We start from the raw sequence: 17,829 nt of genomic DNA, 5'->3' as shown, positions 1-17,829 counted from the left end.
CTCAGCTACATTAGATAGATTGTGAGGGAAAATGCTTGAAATACCAGGATGCTGTATGTAAACCGCTTTGAGTGTGGTTGTAAAGCTACAAAAAAAAAAAAGGTGGCTTAGAAGCACCAATCATTTTCCCTTTCCTATTAGATTAAGGCTATCATTTTGATATCTGAATGTAAACGTGCACACATCTGTGGGGCAAAAAAATAACTAGCATTTAATTTGCCTATTTCTAAATTTACTTTGTATTTTATGCTTAACATTTGGTCATTTTACTGATAAAACTGTTGCTATGCTTGTACACTGTCTTTAGTGAATCTTTTCAAAAATAAATTAATCTTTGTCATAATACATCAGCACAACCAAGGTTTGCTTTGGCAGTCTGATTTGATCTTCATATCCTGAAGGGTGTTACATAAGCAATCATTTATAAGCTGCAAAAACTACATGGCAGCCTTTTTTTGTTTGTTTGTCTATCTGTAGGTTGTCGACAAAAGTGGAACTAAAACTGGAGTGTTTGAGGATCTGTCCAGAGTGGAGAAGTATGAGTTATCAGATGATAATTATGATAAAAGAACAGGTAACACAGATCTAGTGCCACTGCAAAATTTATAAATATTTTGAAAATCCTTTGTAGTCCTGGTAAAAATAATCCATATTGAGTGATTCTGAAGGTCCATTGAGATCAGCATCCTGTCTCCGAGTCTAGTGCAAAAGACATGAGTCTTTAACCAGTGGGTTATTCTCCTCTAGTTGCAAATTGTATAGAAGGCGTCATCTACATTTCTTTTCCTCTCTCGGCTCCGCCTCCTGTGTTGCAGGGCTGTACTGTAGCCCCTTAGTTTTTTCTTCTTATTTTTTGGGTTTTATCTGGATTTTGAGGTTTCTCTTGTTCCAAAAGTCCCCATTGTTACTAGGGCAGTTCTGCCTCTGAGAAGACAGACTCTGGTTCAGAAATCTGTAGTTGAGAAATCAACCCTTTTAGAGGGCACCTGCCTGGCCAGCCTGCTTGAATAATTTTGGTAGCTTGGGGACCATTCTGGTAGCAAGGCTCGCTCCTGGTTGTTACCGGAGTTTGAGCGTAGGCTGTATGGTCCAGAAACAGTCCTGATGACTTTATCGTGTGCCGATGTGTGTGGAGCTGTGGGGGTCTGGGTTCTTAGGGTCTGACTGGCAGCCCAAACACAAGCATTTAGATTATGTTTACATACTTGTCTGAGGCAGGATTCTTCTCCAAATGCAAAGTGATGCACATTGGGAAGAATAATCTGAATCACAGTTACCAGATGCTAGGGTCCACTCTGGGGGTTAGCGCCAAAGAAAAGGATCTGGGTATCATTGTAGACAATATGATGAAATCTTCCGCCCAATGTGCAGCAGCAGCCAAAAAAAACAAACAGAATGCTGGAAATTATTAAAAAAGGAATGGTTAACAAGACTAAGAATGTCCCTGTATCGCTCTATGGTGCGACCTCATCTGGAGTATTCTGGTCTCCTTATCTCAAGAAAGATATAGTGGCGCTAGAAAAGGTTCAAAGAAGAGCAACCAAGATGGTAAAGAGGATGGAACTCCTCTTGTATGAGGAAAGACTAAAACGGTTGAGGCTCTTCGGCTTGGAAAAGAGACGGCTGAGGGGAGATATGATTAAAATCTACAAAATCCTGAGTGGACTAGAACGGGTACAAGTGGATCAATTTTTCACTCTCAAAAATTACAAAGATTAGGGGACACTCGATGAAGTTACGGGAAATACTTGTTAAACCAATAGGAGGAAATTTTTCTTCACTCGGAGAATAGTTAAGCTCTGGAACGCATTGCCAGAGGATGTAGTAAGAGCGAATAGAGTAGCTGGTTTTAAGAAAGGTTTGGACAAGTTCCTGGAATAAAAGTCCATAGTCTGTTATGGGGGAAGCCGCTGCTTCCCTGTATGGGTAGCCCTGTATGGGTAGCATGGAATATTGCTACACCTTGGGTTTTGGCCACGTGTACTGGATTGGCCACCATTTGAACCATTGGTCTGACCCAGTAAGGCTATTCTTATATCCCAGCTCCATATCTGTGTCTGGCTGGCAACTCAAAGATCAACATTGAAAGAGCCTTCTCACATTATTTCTGGACGCAAGTACTACATAAAGGACAGACTACACCTCAACAAGGAAGGAGCAAGAGTATTGGCAGGCAACATGAAGAAGGCCATTGAGAAGGCTTTAAAAGACAGGGGAAAGCCGACAGTCGACCACCAGTCGATGGCCCTTGCGACAGGATGCCCCGACGAAGGAATCACGGGCAATTACTCAGACACAGGAGGGGACGACCTCACAGCAAATAAGGGAGACAATGCAGGAAGGGTCGACTCGGGCACAGGAGGGGATGACCACACAGCAAACAAGGGAGACAACACAGGAGCAGAAAAGGATACCGTGAAAGAAACAGTAGAGGCAGCCAAGTGTAGAAAGTCCAAGAAGGTAACACAAAGAGAACTCAAATGTATGTATACGAATGCTAGAAGTCTGGGAAACAAAATGGGGGAATTAGAGACAATAGCAAGACACGATGAACTGAAAATCATTGGCATAACAGAAACATGGTGGAACGAAGAAAACAAATGGGACACAGTACTACAGGGATACAAACTATACAGAAGAGATCAAGTAGGGCAGAAAGGTGGAGGTATTGCCCTATATGTTCAGGAAGGAGTAGAATCTGTTGGAGTGGCTACAACGGAAAGGAAAGAGAAGCTGGAGTCCCTCGATCAAGATTCCTAGTCATAATGGTGCAGACACAAAAATTGGTCCTTACTATCGACCCCCAGGACAGACGGAGGAAACTGACTCAGAAATGATAGAGGAAATCAAACAAGAATGCAAGACAGGCAATGTAATAATCTTGGGAGACTTCAATTTCCCGGGGATAGACTGGAACCTGGGAACCTCCAACTGCGGCAAGGAGGCCAAGTTCCTGGAGGCGCTAGGGGATTGCTTCCTGGAATAAAGCCGACAAAGAGGCAATGCCACCTTGGACTTGGTCCTAAATGGCCTCACGGGACCGACAAAAGAAGTAGAAGTCACGGTCCCGCTGGGGACGAGTGATCACAACATGATCAACTTTAAACTTGACATCGTGAAAGGGAAACGTACCAAAACCTTAACCACAACCTTAAACTTTAAAAAAAGTAAATATGATTGCATGAGAGCTACGGTAGAACAATGGCTCAAGAAAAAGATGGACAAAATGAAAATGGTAAATCAGGCATGGTCCCTACTGAAAAATACTATCACGGAAGCACAAAATCTCTTCATTCCACGGATTTCTAAAGAAAGGAGAACTAGAGGCAAAGGAAAACCGGCATTGCTTACCAGACAGGTGAAGGAAGCCATAAAAGAAAAGAAGGACTCTTTCAAAAAATGGAAACGCACGAAAACAATCGAAGCTTGGAACAAACAAAGATGATCAGAAGAAATGTCACAAGGTGGTGAGGGATGCCAAAAAGGACTATGAGGAGAAAAAAGCGCAAGAGGCCACAAACTTCAAGCCCTTCTTTAGATACGTAAAAGGAAAAAAACCTGCAAAAGAGGCGGTGGGACCGCTGGACGACCAGGGAAGAAAAGGATACATAAAGGAAGACAAACAAATTGCAGACAGACTAAATTCCTTCTTTGCGTCCGTCTTTACAAAGGAAGACACCGCAACAATACCAGAAGCAGTGGAAGTGTTTAAAGGAGTAATAGAAGACAGTCTCACCACAGTAGAAGTGGACATGGACCAGATATACTACCAGATCAACAAACTTAAGCGACAAATCCCTTGGACCGGATGGAATTCACCCGAGAGTCTTAAAAGAATTGAAGGTTGAAATCGGAGAGTTATTTCAAAAACTTGCCAACCTGACAATTAGAACTGGACAGATACCGGACGACTGAAAGATAGCGAACGTCATGCCAATTTTCAAAAAAGGATCGAGAGGAGAACCGGGCAACTACAGACGTGTGAGCCTTATGTTTGTCCCTGGAAAGATGGTTGAAGCACTGATTAAAGATAGCATAGTCCGACACTTGGATACATATAACCTGATGAAAGCCAGTCAACATGGCTTCAGGAAAGGGAAATCATGTTTAACGAATTTATTTCAATTTTTTGAGACCGTGAACGAACAAATTGATAGTGGAGAACCGGTGGACATAATATACTTAGACTTCCAGAAAGCGTTCGACAAAGTTCCACACGAAAGACTTCTCAGGAAACTACAAAGCCATGGAATAGAGGGGGATATACAAAGATAGATAGGCAAATGGCTGGAGAACAGAAAACAGAGAGTGGGCATAAATGGGAAGTTCTCTGACTGGGAGAAAGTGGCTAGCGGTGTACCCCAGGGCTTGGTACTTAGACTGATCTTTTTTAATATTTATATCAATGACCTGGAAGAAGGAACATCCAGTGAGATCATCAAGTTTGCAGACGACACAAAGCTATGCCGGGCAATCAGATTGCAGAAGGATAGCGAGGAACTCCAGAGTGACTTGTGTCAGTTAGAGAAATGGGCAGAGAAATGGCAGATGAAGTTTAATGTGGAGAAATGCAAAGTAATGCATTTAGGCAGAAAAAATAAGGAACACGAGTATGGAATGTCAGGTGCAACTCTGGGTAAGAGCGAACAAGAAAAGGACCTGGGTGTACTGATAAGGACCCTGAAACCGTCAGCACAATGTGCGGTGGCGGCAAAGAAAGCAAATAGAATGTTGGGCATGATAAAGAAAGGAATCACGAGTAGATTGGAGAGGGTCATAATGCCGCTTTATAGAGCAATGGTCAGACCCAACTTGGAATACTGCGTCCAACATTGGTCTCCCATCCTAAAGAAGGATATAAAACTGCTGGAGAGGGTGCAGAGACGAGCAACGAAACTAGTAAAAGGTATGGAGAAACTGGAATACGAAGATCGACTTAAGAGACTGGGATTGTTCTCCCTTGAGAAAAGGAGACTGCGAGGGGGTGATATGATCGAGACCTTCAAAATACTGAAAGGAATCGACAAAATAGAGCAGAAAAAATTATTTACATTGTTCAATTCGACACAGACAAGAGGACATGGAATGAAGCTAAGAGGGGACAAGTTCAGGACAAATGTCAGGAAGTTCTGCTTCACGCAGAGAGTGGTTGACACCTGGAATGCTCTCCCAGAGGAGGTTATTGCGGAATCAACCGTCCCAGGATTCAAAAGCAAACTAGATGCACATCTCCGTACGAGAGGCATAGAAGGATATGGGTGACTAAAAATTATACTTGTAAAACCAATAAAGACAAGATCGTTAAAGAGGATCGTTGAAGCAGCGGCTCATTTTTTCAGAGAAATTCCCCTGTCGGGAATTTTCTGGTTATCTTCAGTGCTAGGTTAGACTGAATGCAACAGCACCAAAGGATTTGTTTCACTGCTCTGCAGTGATCTTACCCATACCAGAGGACTAGAAGACATTACTAAAGGTAAGTGCAGGTTTTTTACCCAACAGTTTTGAAAAATTTTCTTGAAAATAATACTGAGAATAATTTATTGAACGGAGTTTTTTGACCAAAGATGTGTTTCCTATGACAATTTCATAAATGCCATAGAAGTTCCCTGAGTTTGCCTCTTGGAACACTGAGGTCTTTTCTCCGGATATTTTGTATACCTGCTATCTTGAAATCTCTGGTAATGAGGTTCAGTATATGAATATCTATGTAGTGGGTTTATATATTTTTTTGATATTCAGCTTGTGTGGAATTATTGTTTGACTAAAAATTATGCCAGGTGTATACCTGGCAGGGCCTCCGCGTGTGCGGATCTCCGGACTTGATGGACCGAAGGTCTGATCCGGAAATGGCGCTTCTTATGTTCTTATGTGGCTGTGATTTCGTCTTATTCCAGCTACTGTACAATGCTGAGGCAGGCTACAGCACATTGCCAGCACAGGTCACAGTGAATAAAGTTGTTTATCCCAGGACAAGCAGACAGCATATTCTCGCATGTTTGCGACTGACCGCACCGAGCATGCACGAGTGTCTTCCCACCTGACATAGGGCGTGGTGCCTCATCAGTTTCTGTCTTTCCACGGAGCTAAGAAGTCTGCTTTTAAACTGTTCTTCTTTTTTTTTGCCTTGCCTTCCCGCTCACACGTATTTTTTCTTTCTGATTCTAATTATTTTTTTACTTTTGTCCTTTCAGTTAAAAAACCCCCAAAAGTTATGAGTTTTCTTTCCCTCGCGAGCTTCTTGTTGGCGGGGCCTCTTTACATCGCCTCAGCCTCGGATTAAATTTTGGCTGCAATGGTTCCCTCGTCGATGTCTTGCTTTTTTGGGGGGAATATTCACTTGTCTTCAAGAATAACGGAGAACTATGTCGCAAGTCATTATGGCATCTCACCTAATTTCAACAATGGTGGCATCTTATTTGTAGCCCCTTTTTTTTATAGGTGAGATACTTCGGGTACTGACAGGGAGGCCTAACGGGTACCAGTATCTTACATCTGCCACCAGTATCGACCGAGGGTGCCGGTGGTACCGATGCTGTTGATGGTAAGGAAGGTACCAAAGGATACTCATTTCAGAATCAATGGTGTCAGTGCTTCTGATATAGCAAAAGAGAAAACCCTATAAAATATATAGCCAATAAAAACTTTAATCAAAATACTCCTAGAATTGGCTAGAATACTCCTTGTGCCTGAGCCAGAAGTCTGTAAATGCAATGAACACAAGAACAATAACGGAGTTAAGGTCAAAGACATCAGTATGAGTCCGCCATGAATCATGGGAACCTTTGGCTCAGGCTAAGTCTCACAGGTGACTAGCACCAGACGTACGTCTAAATGAGAATTGCCTCATACATCATAAAGTCTATGACCATCTTCCATGGACAAAGTAATTTGTTTCAAGTGAAAGAATGCAGGCTTATAGCCCAGGAACAAGGGGAACATAAAGACATAACAAACAAATACCCCATCACAGACTAAACCAACACAATAAATATAATAAGTTATGAAAACTAAAAAAGATATGTGAATGGTGGTTGAAGATTTACACATGCATAATTCTAAGTTTCAAGTTTAATAAATACTAAAACATTTAAGTTAATAAGTTAATATATAACATCTAAAAATTCATCTAAATAAATATGAAACTCCATTGAAAAGATTTTGTTGTACAAATTGTGCTGGATGTGCAAATCTGCCCAGACCCTGGGAAACAAATAACTAAAGTGCAATAACAAATTATATGCTCATGAAAAGTGCCAGTGCCAGCACCAATACAAAAATTTTTTTACCTATAATAGCAGCAAAATCTTACTGGTTAGAATAAAGTGCAATAACTCAAGTACCTGTACTGAATTTCAAACATTCAAATGCAGATGTAAAAAATATATAAATATCACTCATATGACCCAACTATAGTGGCTAATAAAGCATCGGTACTATAACATATAACTATAACATGTAACCAGGGGCTCAGACTATAACCAACCCCACACACATACACACACAACACCACTCAAATCAAGAACATATCGTCACTCATCACCACTCGACAGAGCTCCGTTTCGTGTCTTCATCAGGAGCAGGATGCCAAATAATATAATATAATGGCCCAGTGGAAAACACCGACAACCAAATTTCACAGTTAGTCGGTCCAAAATTCAAAACCAAAAATCAAGGAAAATAACCAAAGCTAGTGTGTACAAATCAAACAACGCTGCAATTGGAAAAGCTTGTTCTTGTGTTCATTGCATTTACAGACTTCTGGCTCAGGCACAAGGGGATTTAGTCAGTGCTTCTGACCATAACAGAGACACCAGTAAGACGGGCATCCAAGTCCGAGATATTGTGGCAAGCATTTCAAAAGCAGTTTCATGCTCTCTCCAACTTGGCATGTTCCAAAGGTACCAGGGAGCCAATGTACCAATGGTACTGAGGGTCGAAAGCTATATACTACCACTGATACCGCAGGTACCTTCAACAATCCTGGGTACCTGCTTCATACCCAATGAAAAATAAATAAATACAAATACAAATATTTTTTTTTATTTTTGAGCTTCCTGGTACCAGTTTAAATTCATTCCTCCTGTTCTTTTTTCATTTATGGTGCAACATCTTTACAATGTTTTTCACTTGTGTTGACGGGTAATTCCACATGGACTTTTATTTTTTCATTTCATTGGATTATCACAGACCTTCTTCAAAAAAAGAAAAGAAAAGAGCTTTGTCTCCATGCCTATTTGGACATTTCTAATACTAGGGGGGATTTATCATGGGGTATGATAAATGTTGGTATCCTCTTAATGATTGTTTTCTACCTCAATTGTCAGATGTTGGATTGCCTCTGCTGTTAAGGTCTACACTGGGAAGTCTACAATGTCTGTAGATTAGACTTCTTCAGCTATTTCCTCATACATGGGTCGGTTACAAAGTTGGTGGTCCAGTGTTTTGTCTAGGCCTACGACAAGCTCGATTCTCTCTTTGTTAGACCTTGAGAGCCTGTTTTAAAGGCTCACTCCCATGTGGGCTCCTTTAGTACTGACCCAGTCTAAGCGTAGCTCTGTACCAAGTGCGGGTGAGCCTTGACGCCACCAATCATCATCAGAATGCCACTGCTCCACCAATGTTTTACGGCATGATATATAGCACAGCCTATCAGAGGAATTCTCACTACTTCAGCATCATGCTTCCATTGTACCACCACCGTCTTCGAACAACTTGCCTCTGCTCCATCAATGTTTTATGTCATGATATAGCAGGGAGTATATCGATTTACAGCTGGTCAGATGTGCTCAAGCTTCTTCAGCATCATACTTACCACTGTATCACCAATGTCTTAGAGCAACTAGCTGTTGAGAGCTGGTTATACTGAAACTTTGTTGAGGTGGTTTTTCCTTCCATGTTCCGCCCGTTCACCACTTTCAAAACGTGTGCCAGATGCCACTTTTTCACTAACTAACCTACACCACTCGTGACTTCCAGTGCCTAGGACCAGACCATCGTGTGATGTTTATGCTTTTCAGTTAGAACTACTTCCTACTCTGGGCATGATATGGAAAAGCCTGTCAGTTAGTTTTCTGCCATTTATAACTCTGCAACAGATATTGCTATCATGCAGTATCAACTGGGTTTCTCTTTAATTATGCCTTCCACTGTATCACCAATGTTAACCTGTGTTTCATACAGGCATTACATTACCTCAACAATTTTTTCTCCTATATCCTTTCTCCTGTTTCTCATATCCCAGAGGTTTGGGAATGGCTATAGGGGAGGTGGAGGCCACTACATCCTTTTTAGGATGTTTTTCCCTCATTTCTACAGTTGAACACCAGGGGCTTACTTCCCTTTTCTTCGTTCACAAACAGCATGCATGTTCTACTATGTAACTTCTGCTTCCATATTTGATTGACTGCTTATACTCTCTCAATCTCAGGGAATTTCTTTCTTTCTTCTGAACCCTGCATCTAGAACATTCTTTGAGGGTTTTCTTCTCAAAGAGAGATTTCGAATGTTCTCCCTGGGCATTTTTCTATCCTCCTTGGATTTCTCTGGTTGCCTATTTTTTACTTTCTATTCAGGTTCCTGAAAGTTTTTCACAGGGAACTCCAGTTGTTCAATGGTTACAGTTACTGCTTCCATTTTCCACAGCTCAGGGGTTCAGATTCCGCATATGGCAGGTACTTCGGCTCATATTCTTTTTTTTCTCTAGTAATTTGGTTTCCTCTTTCAGGGCATTAACCAATTATCTGATTTGAGAGCAACAACCTGAAGGTCACAGGACTCTTTCAGCCTTTCTCTGATCACTTGGCTCAATCATGTTCTTGTGTCTTTGACCATTTTCTGGCCCAACTTCTCTACTCTCCGCATAGAGCACATAGCCTCTGCAGTCCATGTGACTCCCTTTGCAAGACTTCTATGGATCAGCGGGTTTTATTTTTATCAGTCAACCCTATTCATGGATTACTCCCTCTATTCTTGCTGAGCTCATTGGCATGATGTTTCCATTCATAATCTCTACTATGCTCAGATCTTATAGTCTGTACGGACCATCAAGTACAAATAGGCTATATTGACTAGCCAAATGGAGCTTCTTTACCTAACAGCTTCGAATAATTCGGAATTAGACACATCCTCACAGCAGTTTTCTCAAAGTTGTTTCCATTCAAGGGAGTGTAATTTTTTTTCTGACGAACACGTTCAGAAGCAATTTTTCATCTTCATGACTGGACTCTAGATTCAGCAGTTCTTCAATTAATTTCCTCTATATGGGTAGATTTCCTTGCATCGATACTCAGCTACCCTGTTTTTCACTTCATGCTTCGGTTCCTCATCTCCTAGAAGTGGAAATTGTTCTTAAAAACTGGACAAACAAGTTCCAGATGTGTCCAACTGTTCTTTTCTTTTTAGACGTTTGTCCTGGTCAAGCAGGAGATTGCCACCATGATTCGAATAGCTCCTCGGTGGCTCCAATGACCTTGATTTTTCTTCTTTTTCAACTTGGTTAATGCCAATACATCTGCTAATCTTTCCATCCATTCTTATTCGGAGTAAAGATTCAGTCTACTGACTGTTTGGTATTTCTCGGGCTGAATTCAGCTATTCCTCATTTCACTCAGCCCTAGTGCATTGATATTCACAGCTTTCAGAACACCAGCCATTTCGCAGTGTTCCCAGCAATAATGGACACCATTTTTATCCCAGGACAAGCAGGCAGCCTATTCTCACATATGGGCGATGTCATTGACGGAGCCCGGATGAGGAAGCCTTGCAAGCAGACTTGCTTGTAGAAACTAGAAGTTTTGAGTCAACCGCACCACGCATGCGCGAGTGCCTTCCCGCCCAGTGTAGGGCGCGTCTCCTCAGTTCTCAGTTTTCCATGGAGCCAAGAAGTCCGTCTTTGACTCTCTGCGTTTAACTTTGTTACTTCGTGCCTTCTCTGAACCGCAGTTTGCTTTTTTTCTTCACGAATCGCTGTTCTTGTTTTATTTCTTTTATTTCTGTCCCCGCGCAACTCTCTACTCCACTGTTCTGACTCTGCCTTCTTTTCCCCCCTATAGGAGGTCGTCTCCATCGTTTTTACCATTGATGGAGGTCAATTACATCCGACCTCTGGGTATTGACCATCATCAGGGAAGGATACTCTCTTCATTTCACTCAGGTTCCACCAGAGCTTCCTCCAAGAGAGTATCCTTCCAATCCTTCCCAGACCGCCCTTCTTCTTCAGGAAGCTCAAGCTCTGCTTCGTCTCCATGCCATCAAACCAGTTCCTCTGGACCAGCAGAACAGGGGGTTTTACTCCCGGTATTTCCTTGTTCAGAAGAAGACAGGCGATCTGCGGCCCATTCTAGATCTCGGGGCTCTCAACAAATTTTTGGTCAAAGAAAAATTTTGAATGTTGTCCCTGGCATCTCTTTATCCCCTTCTAGAGCAGAACGACTGGTTATGTTCTCTTGATCTCAAGGAGGCCTATACTCACATTCCCATTTATCCGGCCTCCTGTCAATACCTCAGATTTTGGGTGGGGAATCTGCATTATCAATACAGAGTGCTGCCCTTCGGCCTGGCTTCTTCTCCCAGAGTATTCACCAAGTGCCTGGTTGTGGTAGCAGGAGCTCTAAGGAACCATGGTCTTCAGGTATTTCCCTACCTCGACGACTGGCTCATCAAAGATTCAACATCCCAGGGGGTTATTGTAGCGATCCAACGGACTACCTGGTTCCTACAAAGTTTGGGATTCGAAATCAACTTTCCCAAATCCCATATTCAGCCCTCACAGAATCTACACTTCATCGGAGCTGTTCTGGATACTATCCAACTCGGAGCATTCCTTCCACAACAACATCTGGAAACTCTTCTTCAACTCTGTCATACAGGTCTTCCTGCTCTTCCACCTCAGCGACACACATGATGGTACTTCTGGGTCACGTGGCCTCCACAGTACACGTTACTCATTTTGCCAGACTTCATCTCAGAATTCCTCAGTGGACCCTGGCATCTCAATGGACGCAGGTTTGCAACTCTCTTTCTCGACACATAAGTCATTCCTTCATTGAAGCAGTCTCTCCGTTGGTGGATGCTCTCTTCCAATCTCTCCAGAGGCTTGCTTTTTCAAACGCCTCCCCATCAGAAGGTCCTTGCAACAGATTCTTCGACCTACGCTTGGGGCGCTCATCTCGATGGTCTCTGTATCCAAGGCCACTGGACCAGTACGGATCGTCGGTGTTATATCAATCTATTGGAACTCAGAGCGATCCTCAAGGTTATCAACACTTTCCAACATCTTCTTTACGACCAGGTAGTCCTCATTCGGATGGACAACCAAGTTGCCATGTATTATATCAACAAACAGGGAGGGACGGGACGGGATCCTGATCAAGCTGAGAGGCAGCCTAATCTATCAGTTGTCTGAAGACCCTCTCAGCTTGGCTAGCCTTGCAAGAATTTCAGCTGCTTCTTGAGGGGGAAGTGGTCAGATTGATTCAGACAATGCTACAGCAGTAGCTTACATTAAGTTTCAAGTTTAATAAGATTTTTGATTGATCGCTTAATCATATTTCAAAGCGATGAACATAATAAAATTACAATATTTAGGGAACAATGCAATACTTAACAAAAATTAAGTCCATAAGGACTATTAACAAACTTAACAAACAGATAAACGTAAGGAAAAATGGTAAGTGAACTACAAAATATTTAAAAGAAGCAGAACAATCAAGGAAAGTACATAAGGTGTGGGATATAAATATTCCATAATATTATACAACTAAAAAGAATTAACCAAAAAATTAGGTAATTAGTTATCAAGAGCATCTTTGAAAAGAAAAGTTTTTAAATTACTCTTAAATTTGTCAACGTTGCGCTCTTCTCTCAAATAAATTGGAAGAGAATTCCAAACTTGAGGGGCTGTAACAGAAAAAATAAATTGTCTCGTATTAATAATCTTAAGGGATGGAATCGTCAATAAGTGCTGTTCATTTGATCGTAACGTTCTGTTAGAAGTATAAAGAATTAATAATTTAAAGATAAATGCTGGGGTTTTATAAAGTAGGGATTTGTAGGTAAGCAAGCATAATTTGTATATTATCCGGTGAGATACGGGAAGCCAGTGCGCCTTCCTAAGAAGGGGGGGTTACATGATCAAATTTCCTGGTTTTTGTTATGAGTTTAATGGAGGTATTTTGTATAATTTGTAAACGTCTGATTTCACTCTGAGCAATTCCCTTAAAAAGGGCGTTACAATAATCGATTTTGGAAATCACCAAAGAGTGAATGAGAATATTAAGAGATTTTGGGCAGAGAAATTGAGAGAGAACGGATTTGACGAAGTCTGTAAAAGGTTGCCTTAATAATACTACTAATGTGATCATGGAACGTTAGTTTATAGTCAAAAATCACGCCTAAAATTTTAATGGTGTTAACTGATTGTAGGGGAACAATTTTTATAGAAATAGGAGCAATGAGTTTAGAACTATCTTTCCATGGAAAAAGCATCACATTTGTTTTATTAATATTAAGCACTAACCTATTAGTATCCAGCCATTGATGGATTTGGTCAAGTTTTTTGTTAATTGCTATGATATCCAGAATGTTATTGGAATCTAAAGGGTGTAAAAGCTGAATATCATCAGCATAGGCAAATACATGAAAACCTATGGATTGACACAAAGTCATCAAAGGGGCAAGAAAAATATTAAATAATAGCGGAGAAAGGATAGACCCTTGAGGAATACCATATGAAGTCAGTGAACTTTTAGAGGTTGAATCATTAAAAAGAACAGTAGAGGTATGATCTGAAAAATATGATACAAACCAGGAATAAACTTGGTCTGTAATACCAATAGAGTGAAGTCTGTCTAGTAGAGCTGGTGATCAATAACAGGCAAGGTGGGATCAGGAGTCGGGCGGCGTCCTTGCCTCCTGGACTAATGTGCAGGGGGATTTTCTCAGCTGCTTTCTCCTGGATCCAGGAGACTGGGAGCTGAGACCTTGGACTTTTCAACTCATTGTGGACTGCTGGGAGTCTCCACAGTTTGACCTTGTTTCATCCAGAGTCAGTGCGAAGATGAAGCGCTGCTTCTGTCATTGAAAGGACCCAGCCTTTTAGGGAATCAATGCCCTAGGTCAACTTTGACTGGGGGAGGAACCTCTTTGTCTTCCTTTAGTGGCCTTTGAAAGGCCAACTGTTGCACAGAATTGCAAGTCATCCTTAACTGATCCTGCTGGTAGCTCTGGATTGGCCTTGGAGATCCTGATAAGTGAATCTTTGGTGCCTTCTGGTGGAGGAGCTTCTGCTGCTGCCTAGGAATTGGGTTCTACTCTGGCTGAGACCAGTAGAAATGCAAGATATGAATGGAAGTGCAGTTTCTCCCCCGTGGTGGTCTTTATACACTACTTCAGTCCAGGAAGTCTCGGTATCTTGGAGTTTCTGAAGCAAGAGTTGGCTCTGAGCTCCCTGAAGGTCCAGGTAGCGACAATTTCCAAGGGGAAATGCAGGTGGCTCAGTGGGATCTAAATTTGGTGTTCTAGCCCCCTTTGAAGCCCCTGCAGTTTGCTTCCATTAAAGATCTTAAGACTCAGAGGATTCAGTGTATCTACATGCTGTTCCACCTTTCTGCTAAATGTCATGTCTGATCCTTGTGAATCAGGTGATCTGCTTGCCCTCCTTTGGGGTAGAAGGTTCAACTTTCAGTGGAGTGGAGGCTCCTCAAGTTGGATGTCCAGAGAACATTATTCCAGTACCTTCAGGAGATGTATGAATTTTCTCTGATCACGTTTTTATACTGCTTAATGACTCTCAGAAGGGACAGGTAGCCTGTAAGGCCACCAGTGCAAGACTGTTCAAGGTGGCTATTGAGATTGCCTATATTCGTATCTGAACCCACTCTACTAGGGGGGTAGAGGCCCAGATGGTTTCCCCTAAGGAGATGATCCTCACTGCATTCCAATGGCGTACCTAGCATATGTGACACCCGGGGGCCATCATTTTTTGACACCCCATCTATCTGTATGAAAAACATAATTTTTAATAACAATCCACACGTCACACATGAATACCTAGGAAAAGGCAGCAGCTTACATACTTCTGTGAGCAGTACATCAATAAACCCATTGTAAATCTAAACAAGCCAGACTAGTACAGATCAATCCTACACCGTCAATCCTAACAGAAAACCATGTCTTTTTGAACACACTAGAACACAGAAAACACCTTCACCTAGTATGTAATCACAAACTAACCCCTCCGTCTTTTACAAAACTGTAGTGTGGTTTTTAGCCACAGTGGTAACAACTCAGATGCCAACGCTAAAAAATGCTCTACAGTTTTGTAAATGGGGAGATAGAATAAAAATACGTAGACAAAGGTTAAACTGAAGCACCAAGAAGCTGGACTCTGCATACAATGCAACATCACAGAAACAGCGATGCATCTCACCTAAAGCAATAAATAAATATAATTTTTTTCTACCTTGTCGTCTCTGGTTTCTGCTTTCCTCATCTTTTTGTCATTCTCTTCCTTTCATCCACTGTCTACCCTCTCTCTGCCCCTTCTATATGGCATCTTCTCTCTTTCTATTCCCCTTCCAGAAACTTTATGCCTCCCCCTTCCATCTCTCCCATCACCCCTATTGGTCTGGCATCCATCTTCTTCCCTTCCCTCCTCCAGTGGTCTGGCATCTCTCTCCTCTCCTTCCCTCTCCCACACCCCCAAGGTCTGGCATTTCACTCTCTCCTCTCCCATCCCTCCACTTCCATCAGCATCTGCCCCCTTTTTCTCCCTCCAACCCAATTCCATACAGTATCCTTGCCCCTTTCTCTCCCTCCACATCCTTCCATAACACCCTGACCCCCTTTCTCACCCTTCACCATGTTTCCATACCACCCTGACCCCCCTTTCTCACCCTCCACACCCTTCCATAATACCCTGACCTCTTTTCTCTCCCTTCACCACCCTACTATGCTCCTTTCTTTCTCCATCCCAAATCAGCAAGATCCCGCAATGACTGCTTCTGCTCCGGATGGAAGAGGTAAGTGACGTTGGAGGGGGCTGGGCCGGCAGACGCAGGGAGTTGCGGCAAGATCCTGCGATGACTGCGGCTGCTGCCCCCCCCCCCCCCCCCCGATGTCACTTATCTCTTCCGGAACAGAGGCGGTAGATGGCGCAGTCATCGTGGGACCTTCGTTCACTTCAGCGTGGCTGCCGACTCTGCTCTGTTATAAGTACAACAAACTCCAAAAACAGAATTGCCAAAGAACCTTACAAAGAGACCCACAAAAAGGCAAAAAGGTCAAAGTTCCCAAGAGTGGTAGTGAAACAGTGTCCCCAGCAAAGGTTAAATCAATAACCAACACAATAATGTGAATAAGGTAAATAACTATCAGAATTTTACAAGACTTAGGTACCCTCAGTGCGAAGGGACAGTAACCGGAGCATAGCTTCAACGCTTCACGCATCAAGGTGGCGCCGGGAAGGCATACACCTATGACACCATCATAGGGTACCAGAGTGTGTGTTTTTAAATCAAAATGACACTATCACCAACAAAAGCAGTGCAAAATAAACACAGGGCACTATTACAGCAACCAATCAGGGAATCCCCCAGCCAACTCCCAAAAAAATGAAAAAGCAAAACTTAGCTTCAAAAGATTTTCATCCAATGTCCAAGGAAAGTGAGACAGGGCAGATGGAACGCCAGAAGACCAGGTTCAACCAGCTTGGTTTCGGGAACAAGTCCCTTCCTCAGGAACCCATAACTGAACAAATCAATCAATAGCAGTCCTCCAGGAGAGCTGGGAAGAAAGGAAGAGCAAACAGGAAGGCACGCAAACGTGCTTAAAAGCCAACAGGAAGGACATAGAGCCAATCAGAGCACAGGAGGAGGAGCCACACTAAACAATAGTGTTCCATTCAATTAGTCCATAAGGAGACACACAATGAAGATGAAAGATCCAAAACTGCTCCCTGAGATTGATCTGTGCCATCTTGTCACCCCTGTAATCACTCAGTATCTGTTCCAAAACAAACCACGAGAGATCACCAAATGTGTGGTTCTTCTCAAGGCAATGGGGTTCAAGAGGAGCAGATATAGCAGCGGTGTGAATCCTACTCTTGTGTTCAGAGAGTCTTATTCTGACTTTTCTGCTGGTCCGCCCCACATAAATCAAATCACAGGGGCATACAATCACATACACAACCCACTGAGAATCACAGTCAGTCGAGTGTCTAAGCTGGTAATTGCGATGAGACTGGGGGTGCTGCCAACAAGAGATGGATAACGTCATGCTGCACATAGTACAATGCCCACATGAGACTGGGAGCCAGGAGATGAAGTAAGTAAATTCTTCCAAGTTCTTAGGGCGAGAAAAGGCTATCCTAGTGGGTTCCCTGAATACCTCATGATGTTCAAGCACATGCCAGTGTCTCCTAATGGCCTCCGCCACCTGATAAGCCTGCTCAGAAAAAGAAACCACACAAACCTTTTGGTCAGACAATGATCTCTGCACAGGTGTCACCTTGATGCGTGAAGTGTTGGAGCTACGCTCCCGTCGCTGTCCCTTCGCACTGAGGGTACCTAAGTCTTGTAAAATTCTGATAGTTATTTACCTTATTCACATTATTGTGTTGGTTATTGATTTAACCTTTGCTGGGGACACTGTTTCACTACCACTCTTGGGAACCTTTGACCTTTTTGCCTTTTTGTGGGTCTCTGTTATAAGTACGGCAGCCACGCTGAGGTGCTATTTGGAGCAGCACGGGAGGTTCCGGATAGAGAATGACACAGGGAAAAAAATCTGTCCCCGTCACTGCATCGTCCCCGGCCCACCAGCCCGTTCACT

The 17,829-nt window shown here is 42.6% G+C and overlaps 1 protein-coding gene across 3 annotated transcripts in view; it reads left to right on the top strand.

Moving 5' to 3' along the window:
* TBCB (tubulin folding cofactor B) overlaps positions 1-17,829 on the top strand; it is a 90,130-nt gene that overhangs the window by 44,038 nt on the left and 28,263 nt on the right. For all 3 annotated transcript variants that reach the window (XM_033955089.1, XM_033955088.1, XM_033955090.1), the window contains exon 3: positions 478-574. In XM_033955089.1, the coding sequence (XP_033810980.1) occupies positions 478-574 (97 nt within the window). The remainder of the gene's footprint in view (positions 1-477; positions 575-17,829) is intronic.

Source organism: Geotrypetes seraphini, chromosome 8, assembly GCF_902459505.1.
Source record: "Geotrypetes seraphini chromosome 8, aGeoSer1.1, whole genome shotgun sequence".
Taxonomy (NCBI): Eukaryota; Metazoa; Chordata; class Amphibia; order Gymnophiona; family Dermophiidae; genus Geotrypetes; species Geotrypetes seraphini.
This window is presented reverse-complemented; position numbering and strand designations above follow the sequence as displayed.